At 35.3% G+C, this 13,962-nt stretch overlaps 1 protein-coding gene across 1 annotated transcript in view; it reads right to left on the bottom strand.

Annotated features, from left to right (window-relative positions):
- Positions 1-13,962, bottom strand: part of LOC149804464 (protein Smaug homolog 1-like) — a 123,294-nt gene that overhangs the window by 46,225 nt on the left and 63,107 nt on the right. Inside the window, exon 4 of the mRNA XM_089940673.1 lies at positions 6,114-6,398. Within this exon, the coding sequence (XP_089796799.1) occupies positions 6,114-6,398 (285 nt within the window). The remainder of the gene's footprint in view (positions 1-6,113; positions 6,399-13,962) is intronic.

Below are 13,962 nucleotides of genomic sequence, written 5' to 3'. Positions count from 1 at the left end.
TGTGAGATACATGTGTTCCATTTTTTTGTTATCAATGTTATTCAATATCACTATATGGGTGAAAAATACAATTCAATATTGCTTTCTGAGTGAAAATCAATTACACATGCCTCAAACATGTTGATGAGTCTGACATTGTTCATATTTGTTTTCATAAATCCTATACACTGACCATCCCTGGTGATAGATCCATATATTAACAATCATACTAATTTATGAGTTTCATGCACTGATTTTTGTTTGAGTGCTTGTTGAGGTTACATGTTCTGATTAGTACCAATTAGGTATATCATTTTCTTATATCCGTTGTTGAACTCTGTGTGTATCATACTGTTACATCCAAATCTGGACTTTATGTACAAGAATATGGTGTCCAATTTATTTATCATCCCATTGTTATTGTTAAATATCTCATTAACGGAATTACTTCCTGTATCTTTACTAAATCCTATCACAACCCTGTTTCATTTTACAAAAGTCTCATCAATACAAAGGTGCATAACAACTTTGGCTGAAATGCAATACTCTGTGGTAATGCTGAACAAGACAAAGTTAGATGGACTGGCAATCAGGGGCCATGGTTACTTTTTAAATGAAACGGTGGAATACTTGAAAGTGAACCCATTCAAGGTCTCACCAATACAAACCTGTATTTCAAAATGCAACAAAACTTAGTAAAGTTATAATGCAAAAAGAAGGATGGGCAAGTCCTGTAAATGACAAAATGACATGGAATAAAAAAAATCAAACCACCTCAAGGTTTCATAAATTTGAGACCACATGCCAAATCTAGTTAAAATCCAAAATGTTTTGGTGAAGTTACCTTGCATAAACATAAACATAAACAGTACAAGCAGGGTGGGAAGGGGGGGGATCAGTGGGCATGTCAAGACTAGCATGTCACTATATAGGGTTGGTAGCATCTTCTATATTTGAATTACTATTTGTCGATTAAGTGTAATTTAGTTATCTAATCATATTAACCCAGGTGTAACAAGATAAAATAACACATTTTGGTCAATCCTGGTGTACTGTAAAGCCTCTACAACCAACTGACACACACCAACAAAGAAATACAAGATGATGATGATAATAAAAATAACAATAATAATAATAATAACAATAGTAATAACAATAATAATGTTTCCTTAGAAAAGAAGCTCATTCAATCAACTAAACAGTTTTCCATGAGACCTTCTATAATTATATGTTTATGGTGTACAAGGTTTAAAAGTTGAGGTGTCTTTTGACAAAAAAGCCATTAAATGTGTACAAAGCAGGCATACTTAACACATTAACCCCTGGTGATGAGTTTAAGTGGCAGGAGGTAGTAGCCTACTGCCAAGCTCTGTAGTGTCAAGGTCATGTATGATACACTAAAGTGGGTGGTATTACAGAAAGGTAGACAGATGTAGCTCTACAATGATATAATAAAATCTGGAATTTCTAGTTGCACTACAAAATAGTGAGGAAAAAAGCTTATTTTTTGGACCCGATTTTTTTCTACCCAAAATTCGCCCATGGTCGGAATCAGATTCTGTGTCTGGATTTTAGACTTTTTGGTCTCAGATCTAAGGCAGACCAGTATGAACTGCAAACAGACAGATGAACCTTTACAAAAAGTAGGATAAAATGGGCATTTGGAATGAAGAGTGGTCTCGATACAAAAATAAAGGGTCCGTTAAGCAAAAAAAAAAAAAATACACAAAAAAATAATAAAAAAGTACAGAACTCCAACTTTTACCCTTCTGGTCATGTTTAAGCCAAATAGCCAATGAAAAACGATGTTTCAACAAAAAAAACTAGGCAGTATGTTATTGTACAATCACCTGGAAGTTGGTGTTTCAGGATTTATTCAGAAATAGCTTTCAAAATGTGTTTCCTACTCAAATTTCAGACAAAAACGACAAAAACCTCCAGGGGTTAATTTGTTAACAGGTGAGTACATGAAAGAACACTATTCTGAACAACAATACTAAATTACACAAAATCATAAAAGTCATTTTTTTTCTGCAGATTTTGACTAAATTTCTTAAAATTATCAACCACTGTGTCATGTTACAAATATTAATGAGCCAATCAGAACATGATTTGGTACAAATATTAAACTTCTGACTAAAGGTATGGGGCAACTCCCTCCCTTTGAGTACTACCCAAGGCCAAAGCCCTTTCAAACAGTACTGAAACCAAGAAATGACCAATTATTCAATTTTAAGCCTATCAGACCATCTCTGCTAGCATTGTTACTAAATGGATGATATGGCCTAAAATAGATTCTTGCTAGAGATACTAGTCATGAGGTAAACCTACACCAATATGTTCCCAGAATTCAACATCATTTAGCTTTCTGCTATGAAGTTCTCTTTGCAAAAGAACAGCAAAACAATAGCCTTGTTTTTTCTATTTAGCCATGTTAATCTCACACTTCCATGTACAAACACCTTTGTATGAACATCACCTGATGTTCAATCAAACCCTGTCACCCTCTTGGACAGCTAGCTCCAAGACAGCTGGCTGCTTAATGGAAATCTACCAGTACTTTTATAATAACCTGGTTTATAGAATGCTGAAAAAATAATTTGTCAAGACAGATTCCTAAAATGAACTGACCTTTAACACTGGTTTAAGAGTGCTGAAAACACCTATGACCAATACACCAATCAAGTTTTTGGATTCAAGCAAATAGAGACATTTCCATGCCAGATTATGGAATCTTGCAATCAGAAATATGACTATACACATTATGGCAATTCAGTCATAAAATTGTTGAACTTATGCACGAACAAGAATCACCAGAGCCAAACACTGATATGTTTTTCATATAAGTACTTAAAATGCAGAATATCTATTTCAACAGTGAAATTGAAATGCAAAACATATGTGTCAACAGTGTAAATGAACTGCAAAATGCAATTTTCAGCAGTGTAAATGAAATGCGAAATATGTGTTTCAACAGTGTCACTGAATTGCAAAATACGTTTCAACTGTGTAATCGAAATTCAAAATGTGCTTCAAGTTTCATTAAAATGCAAAATGTATTGTTCAACAGTTTCATTAAAATGCAAAATGCATGTTTCAACAGTATAATTAAAATGCAAAATGTATTGTTCAACAGTTTCATTAAAATGCAAAATGCATGTTTCAACAGTATAATTAAAATGCAAAATTCTTGTTTCAACACAGCAATTAACATGCTAAATATGTAACTCATAATCAACATAGATACTGATGACACATGTTTAAAACAACAAATCTGACAGTTATGAAAATTTATATGTGAAGTGGTGTAATAACAAAATACGGTTATGGCCCCAAGTGGCCGAGTGGTCTAAAGCGCTCTCTATTACGGACGACTGCCATCTCACCTCTGTCTGTGTGGGTTCGAGTCTCAGATTCGGCCAATGTGGGTATGTAAGAAAGCTTGCCAGCAGCTTCTCGTGGGTCGGTGGTTCTTTCCGGTGTTTTCCTGGGTTCTTTATCCACCATTAATACTGGCCCCCATGTATAGCCTATCATGTGCTGAAAAATGGCGTTAAAGCCCACAACAACAACAACAAAATATGGTCAAGATATATGTATAAATTGAGTCATGATCTGGACTTTACAAAACAGCCTTAAACCAGTAACAGATGCTATTAAACCAGTAACAGATGCTTTTAAACAAGAAATAGAGATGTCACATGACAGCAAAGCTTATCTGGACATATACCGACTTAAACACAATAGTTTTACATTTGCTAATGACAATTTCATCACCAACACCAACAACAATGACTACGACATCAAAGAAGTGGGGGTGATAAACCGTTGGCACTATGTGCATGAGAGCTAAAATCCAGTTTAGTACAATGTATAAATTGTCCTAATGTTGAAACAACAGGTCTCACAGTCCATGATTTAAACAACAGGTTTCACAGTCCATGATATAAACAACAGGTCTCACAGTCCATGATTTAAACAACAGTTTTCACAGTCCATGATATAAACAACAGGTTTGACAGTCCATGATATAAACAACAGGTCTCACAGTCCATGATGTAAACAACAGGTCTCACAGTATATGATATAAACAACAGGTCTCACAGTCCATGATATAAATAACAGGTTTCACAGTCCATGATATAAACAACAGGTCTCACAGTCCATGATATCAACAGCATGTCTCACAGCCCATGATGTAAACAAAAGATCTCACTGCACATGATATAAACAGGTCTCACAACCCATAAAATAACATATCTCACTGCACATGATATAAACAACAGGTCTCACAGTCCATGATATAACCATGATATAAACAACAGGTCTCAGTGCACATGATATAAACAAAGGTCCCACAGCCCATGATGATATAAACAACAGGTCTCATAGTACATGATATAAACAATAGGTCTCACAGCCCATGATATAAACAACAGGTCTCATAGCACATGATATAAACAACAGGTCTCATAGCACATGATAAAACAACAGGTCTCACAGTCCATGATATAAACAACAGGTCTCACAGTCCATGATATAAACAACAGGTCTCACAGTCCATGATATAAACAACAGGTCTCACAGCCCATGATATAAGCAACAGGTCTCATAGCACATGATAAAACATCAGGTCTCACAGTCCATGATAAAACAACAGGTCTCACAGTCCATGATATAAACAACAGGTCTCACAGTCCATGATATAAACAACAGGTCTCACAGTCCATGATATAAACAACAGGTCTCATAGCACATGATAATTATTGTTCTTATTTGTATTATGTTCAGGATTTCTTTTAACTACAGGTGTGCTAGTTTATAATGCGAGTAGTCCAAAAGAATCAGGAAAACTACTGTAATAACTACAACTGAAAAAGTATGGAAACTTACAAAACCTTTGTAGCAATATGTAACATCTGCTGAATCCTGATACTTCTTGAAACAAGTGTACATGTTCAACTTCTGTACTTTCTAATCTTTACTACAAAATCATACTTTCTGGATCTTGAAAAATTGAAAATTTCTCTTCTTTAGCAACATGAAGTTGAAGAGACTGCAAAATTCAGATAAATGTATCTTACTTTTAATTAAAATACTGCTTGTCACTAGTACTTAATGTTTGTTTATTTTGATAAACTGAGTATACTGGCGTAACTTTTATGTGTATCTCAGTCCAAATGCAGTTCTACACATTTTTGGCAACAGTATTAGTGATCTTTTATAAAAGTGCCAGCAACAAAGCTTGCAATGGATGAGCAAAAACCAAGAAAGGTACCATCTTAATTGACAGTTAAGATGCTATAAGAAAACAATTGTGAACATTTTCACATCCTGCAAACCATGCCCAACATGCAGTGGATCAAATTAATATAAAGAGTCCATGTCATGATAAGACTGCATGTAAGAATGTTGGCACATGAAAGAAAACAATAGAATAGGCATGTCTTTTACCTTTTTTGTATCACGCGTTCTGCTATATTAATCATTAATTACAGTTGTCAGCCCCAGAAATTTTATTTTGATATATCCCAATGAAAAGTCAGCATATGTTGCTTGCTACAATAATTCCCTCATTACCAGATAACTCCATAATATGAATATAGACCCAAATGTATAGTCATCCAACTGGGTGTGAATGGGAATTGTAATTTGTATTCATTTCCTCAAAACTATATATGTATTGCACACAGGTAAAACATTTATATCTCATTAGCAATGTAAATTTAATTTTATCAAGATGGAGTGCCTTTCAGAAGCTGGCATTAGATATCTTAAAAATAACTCTGTCCCTGCCTATTTTATATAAGATTACAAAGAAATATATATATATATATATATATATGTATCTATCTATCTTGTATATCCATTGATTTAATTTATATTATATGAGGTACTTATTTTAAATGAATGTAAAGTTCTAATAATTTATACTGCATACTCATGACAGTTGATGCTGAGGGAGTTAATTCTTTAAGGTGAGGAAACCCAAGGGCCCAAAGAAAACAATCAACCTAGGATGGGTCACCATTAACCTAATACAGACCTGCATAAAGCTCAAACCAAGGTTCCCAGAGGTATAAAGTAAGTTTTACTGCTATCCTCTCCTGGTCCTCACTGACAAAGATACTTACCCCTCATCCCACTTGCCTCCTCCATGAAGGTGTTTCTGAAAGAATGCAGATGATCATCTGGGTGACTTTCTGGCCCGCTGCCTGAGGAGCCTGACCCAACACTACTCTGTGGAGACAAGGGCGGATGTTCTGAAGCTGCATTAGATAAGGACTTGTCCTGTGTTAAGTGCATGTCATTGGACTGTAACCAGTCTGTGACTGAACTGGAAACTGGAAGACTAATAGGTGGTATGATAGGGCTGATTCGGCGTAAAGGCGGGTGGCGATTTGCATTAGTTTGCTGACCTGCAAATGACAGATAATGCCAATAAAATATAAGTTACATTAATACATACTAATCATAAAAGATTACATGAAATGTTCGAGGTTTCTCATTTTTTTCTAATTAAATAAATGAATAAGTTATAAAAGATGTTATTTCCATAATCTAAAAATAATACAAGACCAGGGCTGCATGTGAGGTCCATCTACAGAATCTGTGACCTTAACCAAAGTCAAAATATCGAGCAATCATGTTGCATAATTATCCCAGCTTCATAAAGACTTTTCATAAATATCAACAAAATCTAACATGGCTGTAGGAAACAAATAAGAAAAAACAAAACTTTAACCAACACCATAATAATTGTGACCTTGACCTTAAGGACAAAGGATCAAAATGATAAACCTCAAACATGCACAAAATCCATTAGAGTGTAGGAAATATAAGCAATGAAAATCCAACTTGTTAAGCTTGACCCCAAGATGATTAGGCAAGCAAGCAAGTCACAGAGTCATTTTTTTTCTGGTGATATAAAGATTCATCATGGAGTTGAGGAAACAGCAAATGAAAATATGAAGTAGACTAAAACCCTCAAATGTTGAGGACAATGCCATAGCTGCTGGAAGTGAGACAGGCCCAGTAATAATAATCTCAGTGTAATCAATGATTACACAGATTTTAGTCATCTCCAGTAGCCAGGGTTCAATTTATGCTGTTCACTTGCATCAATGATACTTATTCTTCAACAAATTCCTGCTATGGCTCCCATGAGGCACATAGAAAAAAAGAGGCATGAAAATAAACTAGAAGATCGTTATGATAGAATTTAAATTAAGTGAATCAAGTGTGCCCCATGCTTACTGAATAGAGTGTGTTCACTGCCAAAGAAGCATTTTACGAGCCTTTAGAAAGTTCTTACTGATTCATATCAGGCTACATACCAACTGAGAGCACATGGTTGATGACCATTAATATCAAAAGTAATGAAGATGAAATCTTTAGCAAAATCACTGTTGTATTTGTTTTGAATGTGGCATACAAGGAAGACAAATATGTAGACTCAAATGTCCAAAATGATTCGAGGACAAATGGCTACTAGAGCTTGACAAATTCAAATCCCAGTATGTAAGGTTTGCAACAAGCGATGCTGATAATTTCAGGTATTTATTAAATGCTTCAAACACTATACATAATGAACTAAACTACTGCATGGTTTGCTTTTCCTTTTCCAATAAAATAACCATGTCCTGAACAGTGGACAAAATATTCGAGAACTGAATGTTGTTTGATGCTTCCATATATATATATATATATATATATATATATATATATATATATATATATATATATATATATGAAAATGAAGAAAATTAAAAAGCTGGAGAAGAGAAGAGGAGAGAGCAGTGGAAAGCAGATAAGTGGACACTAAGGGCAAGTAGTATCAGTCTTGTGTCTAGGATCCCAAATTTGGTGGAGATACTGCAAAAAGAATTTCCAGGAATTCACAATAATTTCTTCCATTTAACTGTCCAGTGATGAAACCATCTCATATTCTTCAGTGATAACAAGATTTTAAATGCTGCTTACCTACAGATATTGGAAGTCAGCTTGGCATCTTTTCCTTAGGACAAAGTAGATATAATTAGAAGTGTCTTGGTGAAAAGCCTAATGTCATAATGATGTCCATTCAGGGGGACTAGTTTAGGACCAACTTGTTATAAGAAATCTACTGGTAAAACCCCATGCTGATACAGCCATCCATTTGGAGAGGAGTAGAGATAACACTATTTTCAACATAGGAGGAGGCACACAAAAATATATGTGCATTTCCTATTGCTCTGGTTTTAAAATTAGAACAGGCAGGTAGTTATACATAAGTGCTTCAACCACTGGGAAAAACTGGCTCAATTAGATTAGCAAATCAATTTCGACTGGAAACATACTTATTTTTGGGGGTCTGATAACCAGATCAAGACCATTTTCATCGAGCACCAAATTAGACATCATAAGAAATCTTTTAGTGAAAACCCCATTGCTGATATTACCATCCAATTAGGAGGAGTAGCAAGAAGAAGATTTTCAAGATAACCTCTGTGATGGCCATATTAGATGTCTGAACAACATCATTTTCATGTAAGACCAACCAGACCAAGGAAGAATGTGTATGTCAAGTTTCAAAGCAATACTCCAAGTAGTTTCAGTGGAGTAGTTATAACAAACTTGAAGCACTCAATCTGTTGGCCATGATGGCATACCTGTGTCACATGCCCAGTTTCTCCACAGTAGGGATAGTACTCTTCATTATAGTGCCTGAAAATGGGGGCATACCTGTTAATATTTCTCAGTAGTTGAGAGGTTCCTTTTCTACTCAAATGAATTTTGTCTCTGTGGTAGAGACTTAGGTTGACATCCTGGTTCTGAAGAAAGAAAGATGTGTATTGCAGAATGTACTGTAGGTTGAAATCTTCACATAGGTTAATTATCAGATCATGATTTCTTTCACCCATGTGTCCACAATGGAGGGAGGAGGTAGTCCTTATATCATTATTTTCCATGTATCTGGGCTGCAATACCTAGCAGCATACAGTAAACTTTCAAAATCTGTTCTGATTTGGTTTAGTGACCTTCCATCACTGGCATCATTTCCACCTACTAAAATAATAATTTGGTAACTTACTACATAGACCATACAGCCAGACCTGTTAAACCAAATGATTAATGTCCATAAGGCCATGGGGTGAGTGTGCTGTAAAGATTCTTCTTGTACTGTTTTACACTGCAGAAGCAGAACATTTCTTAAAGTGTGGATTCTGTTCAACATGACTATGTACAAGACTAGAAAATTGGAAAATCCTACCAAATGTCCCTACTAAACTCCCATCACAACAATGCTGCTGATTGCAACCACCATACAGATGAGACAAGTACAAATTGAGAAGGAACCAGAGTCCATCAACTCCAACCCTGTCTCTCGACAGCTCCAGTGACACAAGTGGTTAGAGCATCCACCTCGGATGCAGGATGTTGTGGGTTCAAACCCAAGTCAAGTCAAAACAAAGACAAAAATGGTATTAGCATCTGCCTCACTAGGTGCTCAGCATTATGAGGTTAGTGTTAGGACTGGTTGGCCTGGTGTCAGGATAATGTGACTAGCTGGGACATAATGTTAAATGTCTGTGGCATGATGCCCCAGTGCTAGACATCGCTATAAACTACCATACTGCAGACATCGTAGCAATATGACTGAAAAATTGTTAAAGTTATGTTAAAAAATCGAAATCACACACACCCAACCTCAACTCTGATTTTAAAATGAACTCAGAGAGGAGGAGAGGGAGGAAGAAAGCAACCCAGATAGCTGCAAAACCAGCAGTGGCAATTTTTAGCACACATCTTGCAAACCTACTACTGGGACATGTACACAAATGACTCCATGGACAGTTTCATACAGGTGTCCCAAACAGCTGATGGAGATATATACTAACTGCACGTTTCCAGAGTTGGAGAGGATTGTGGAAGAGTGCATAGCCCACTATCTCCGGAGCTGGAGAGAAAGAGTGTGGAAGAGTGCATAGCCAAAGGTCTCTGGAGCTGGAGAGGAGTGTAGAAAAGTGCATAGCTAAAGATCTCTGGAGCTGGAGAGGAGTGTGGAAGAGTGCATAGCCAAAGTTGAAAGATCTCTTGAGCTAGAGAGAAGTAGTGTGGAAGAATGCATAGCCAAAGATCTCTGGAGCTGGAAAGGAGTGTGGAAAAATGAATAGCTAAGGATCTCCAGAACTGGAGAGGAGTGTGGAAGAGTGCATTGTGAAAGATCTCTGGAGCTGGAGAGAAGGAGTGGGGAGGAGTGCATAGCCAAAGATCTCTGGAGCAGAAAATACTGTCTGCCATAGTAAAAACTATTTTAAACATCCCTTGTTTGGGCTATTATTAGGCTCTCTCATTCTGGCCCCTCGAGAGCCCTTTTGTGACATAACTCTAAATATTGCCAAATACATGTACAAAATGTGAGTGGTTACAGTGTTCAAGCCACACTCTGGACATTTTCCACCTAATTCCAAACAAACCAATTCAATTGGTACTTTTTTTTTAAAGGTCACTTGTGTATGCTAAGTACTAAAATTTATAATCTACAGAACAGGAAATTAAGCAACCCTAGAATAAGATTTGTGTGGCTTATGCATTCTGACAAAATAGACTGACCCAATATTGGAAACTTGCCATAACTTGACAATACAACCTATATCATTGCAAAAGTTAATCAGTGTGCAACAGCATACTAGCTAAAGTAGTCATGCATGCATACTAGGTGATATACAACTTTAATTCAAAAGAACCAACATTCATAAACCACATCTTTGATTGTTTAATGAAGGAAGGAATATTGACATTTTAGATGATGTACATTGTGTCCCTTGAGGCATAAGTAATAGTAACCAAAAAAAGACAGCTTATGTTAAAACTTTCTCAAAATATCAAAATAAAAATTCTCCCTATCAACACATGACTGTATAATCAAGCTGTGTACTTAATCGCCACCTTCTCGTTGTGTGGGAATAAAAATTCTCCCTATCAACACATGACTGTATAATCAAGCTGTGTACTTAATCGCCACCTTCTCGTTGTGTGGGAATAAAAATTTACAGTTGAGACATAGTAGATAGCACGCAAACAACAGTATGCTAAAGGAAAACAACTCATCCCAAGCAAGACAACTCGTGCATGATTAATTAAGTTGTGTATTTAATCCCTTATAAAACACAGGGTACTAATTGTACGGAAAAATGGGAACCAGCCTGGAAATGGTGAACATAAAATAGAGTATATATGGGTTTGGCTGGCCAGGATTGGTTAATAATGTAAGTTATGTTTTAGGAAAAAGAATCTCTTGTGAGCGTATCCAAGTTGTAAGTGAAAAAAATATAGACAATGTTTTATTGATGGAATTTCAGTCCTTTAACAGTCTTGAGTTTGTAACACTTACTACTAAAATTAGCACCTGACTCTTTGGTGCAGAATTGAAAGCACATGTTTCAAACACATGCAGGTCCAGAAAATGCTGCGGCTCATATCCTTTCCTCTACAAAGAAGCTGACATCCAGGTTTCATCTACACTGATAAATATAGTTCTGATCATGAGCACTTACAAATTAAATTATTGAATTTTTAATATCATGGTGTTTGCATAGGTTTACTATGGAAACTGAATTAGTGACATGAGTCCTTAATCACACTTTGTGGGGATGACAATTTACAATTCAGATTAAGTATACCAGATACAACACAATAGTTACCTAAAGACAACTGATGTGTAAACAAAAACACCCCTAGCAACACAAATCCTATCTAATTAAGTTGTGTACTTGCCAAGCAAAATACAAGACATGCAACAACAGGTTCAAATATCTACCTCAATAATGAGCCTCCCACTTCTAAGCCTTTGTACAACTTGGGACCCTCAGAGTGCCATGATCATGATGCAGCTAACAAGTGAATATCTTTAAAAATTTCATCGCCAGAAAAACAGTAATGTACAGTCGGAAATCTTCTGGCATGATTATCTTTTGAAATGCAAATTTACCTGCATAGATCTAGTTTATATTGAATATAGGGCTTGTGACTCGGTGAAGAAAAGTGCTAGGTTCAATAATTTCTAACAAAGTATGCCAGCCCCATCATAACTGATAAAGCCATCACTGGACAAAATGTATAGAAAATTAACACCTAGCAAAACGTACACCCAAGTAGTAGCATGTAGCAGGACAAAGTAATGAAGACATCAGTCAAAAATAGTTACAGGAAACCTTCAAATTATTTAATATGGTTTATTGCCACTTTAACAGATGTGGACATCCACAATAGTTCAATATGGTTTATTGCCACTTTAACAGATGTGGACATCCACAATAGTTCAATATGGTTTATTGCCACTTTAACAGATGTGGACATCCACAATAGTTCAATATGGTTTATTGCCACTTTAACAGATGTGGACATCCACAATAGTTCAATATGGTTTATTGCCACTTTAACAGATGTGGACATCCACAATAGTTCAATATGGTTTATTGCCACTTTAACAGATGTGGACACCCACAAAAGTTTAATATGGTTTATTGCCACTAAAACAGATGCAAACTCCTACACAAGTTAAATATGCATGTATGTATGTATGCATGTATGTATGTATGTATGTATGTATGTATGTATGTATTTATGTATGTATGTATGTATGTATGTATGGATGGATGTACGTATGTAACAGTTTAACAAAACATAAGCACAATAGTGGTTATATTATGCCAACTAAAAGCAAAGTTTAAAAAATGGAAGAATAAAGAATTCCACACAAAGTTTAAGCCAAGGCCAAAAATAAAAATATGTATTTCCAGTCAGCCAAGTGTCTCTGTTTTTTGGTGCAGAACCTAGCAACCCCAACCCCCTTAAAATAAAAAAATGTCCCAAAATTTCAACAACAAAAAATTCATGAAATTGATTTGTGTATCCAACTAAGCTGGTTTAGCCCAGTACTTGAAGTGCTTAGTACATTCTATACACTAACCATAATATATATATATATATATATATATATATATATATATATATATATATATAAAACTTTAAAAACAGTGCAATAAGGAACATTTTTGTGTGTGACCTAAACCCTTGTAAAACATTGTAAACATGAAGTACAACAATATGTTGTAGGGACATTTGATATGATTCAACTGTTTTCCAATTTCTAGTCTTGTACATAGCCATATTGGATAGATTCCACATTTCAAGAAATGTTATGCTTCTGCAGTCTAAAACAATACAAGAAGAATCTTTACAGCACATTCACCTCATGGCCTTATGCAAATTAATCATTTGATTTAACAGGTCTAGCTGTATGGTCTATGTAGTAAGTGAGAACAACAGGCATTTGTATTTATGCAAATTAATTAAATGATTATTTACAGGATTTATAATTAGTTTTAGATTTTGAAAATGCTGATGATATTAGAGACAAGATAGTAGATTAAGTTTCTCTAATTAGCAAGAGTATCTTATATACAGATTTTAAAGAAATAGAAATTTTATACTTGAACTCTGACAATCTTTGCCCTTTGCCATTACGCATGAACTACATTTATTTAACAGTAATATTTGAGGGAGAGGTTGAAAGTGGGTGTCAGTCTGTTCAGATAAGTTATAATCATTTCCAGTTTTCAAATCAACTTCTAGACACCTCATTAGTAAGATACCAAATGTTTAGTTTAATGTAGGAAGCACAGATCTGTGTACCAGAAACAATCAAGCCAGTTACAGAAATAGGATGTCTCCTGTGGAGTCTGAAAGGCTGATATATATACAGAGGCAGAAATGGTTAGAGAGAGCTTTTGAATTTGAATTTGGTACAGTGAAAAGAAACCATTAAAGGAATATGTAGCCTAGATGTTTGTTTGTTTGCTCAACCAGCTAATTCCACAATGTAGCTGCCACCTACCCTATACAGCTACAACAAAGTATAAAAATAATAAAAGGTAAAGATGCTAACATTTTGTGAAAGGAATATAATGACTGAAGTAATCCATAAAAAAATAGTAT

Source organism: Sinohyriopsis cumingii, chromosome 2, assembly GCF_028554795.1.
Source record: "Sinohyriopsis cumingii isolate HCF-2022 chromosome 2, ASM2855479v2, whole genome shotgun sequence".
NCBI classification, from domain to species: domain Eukaryota; kingdom Metazoa; phylum Mollusca; class Bivalvia; order Unionida; family Unionidae; genus Sinohyriopsis; species Sinohyriopsis cumingii.
Note: the sequence above shows the minus strand (reverse complement) of the source record. Positions and strands in the feature narration are given on the sequence as shown.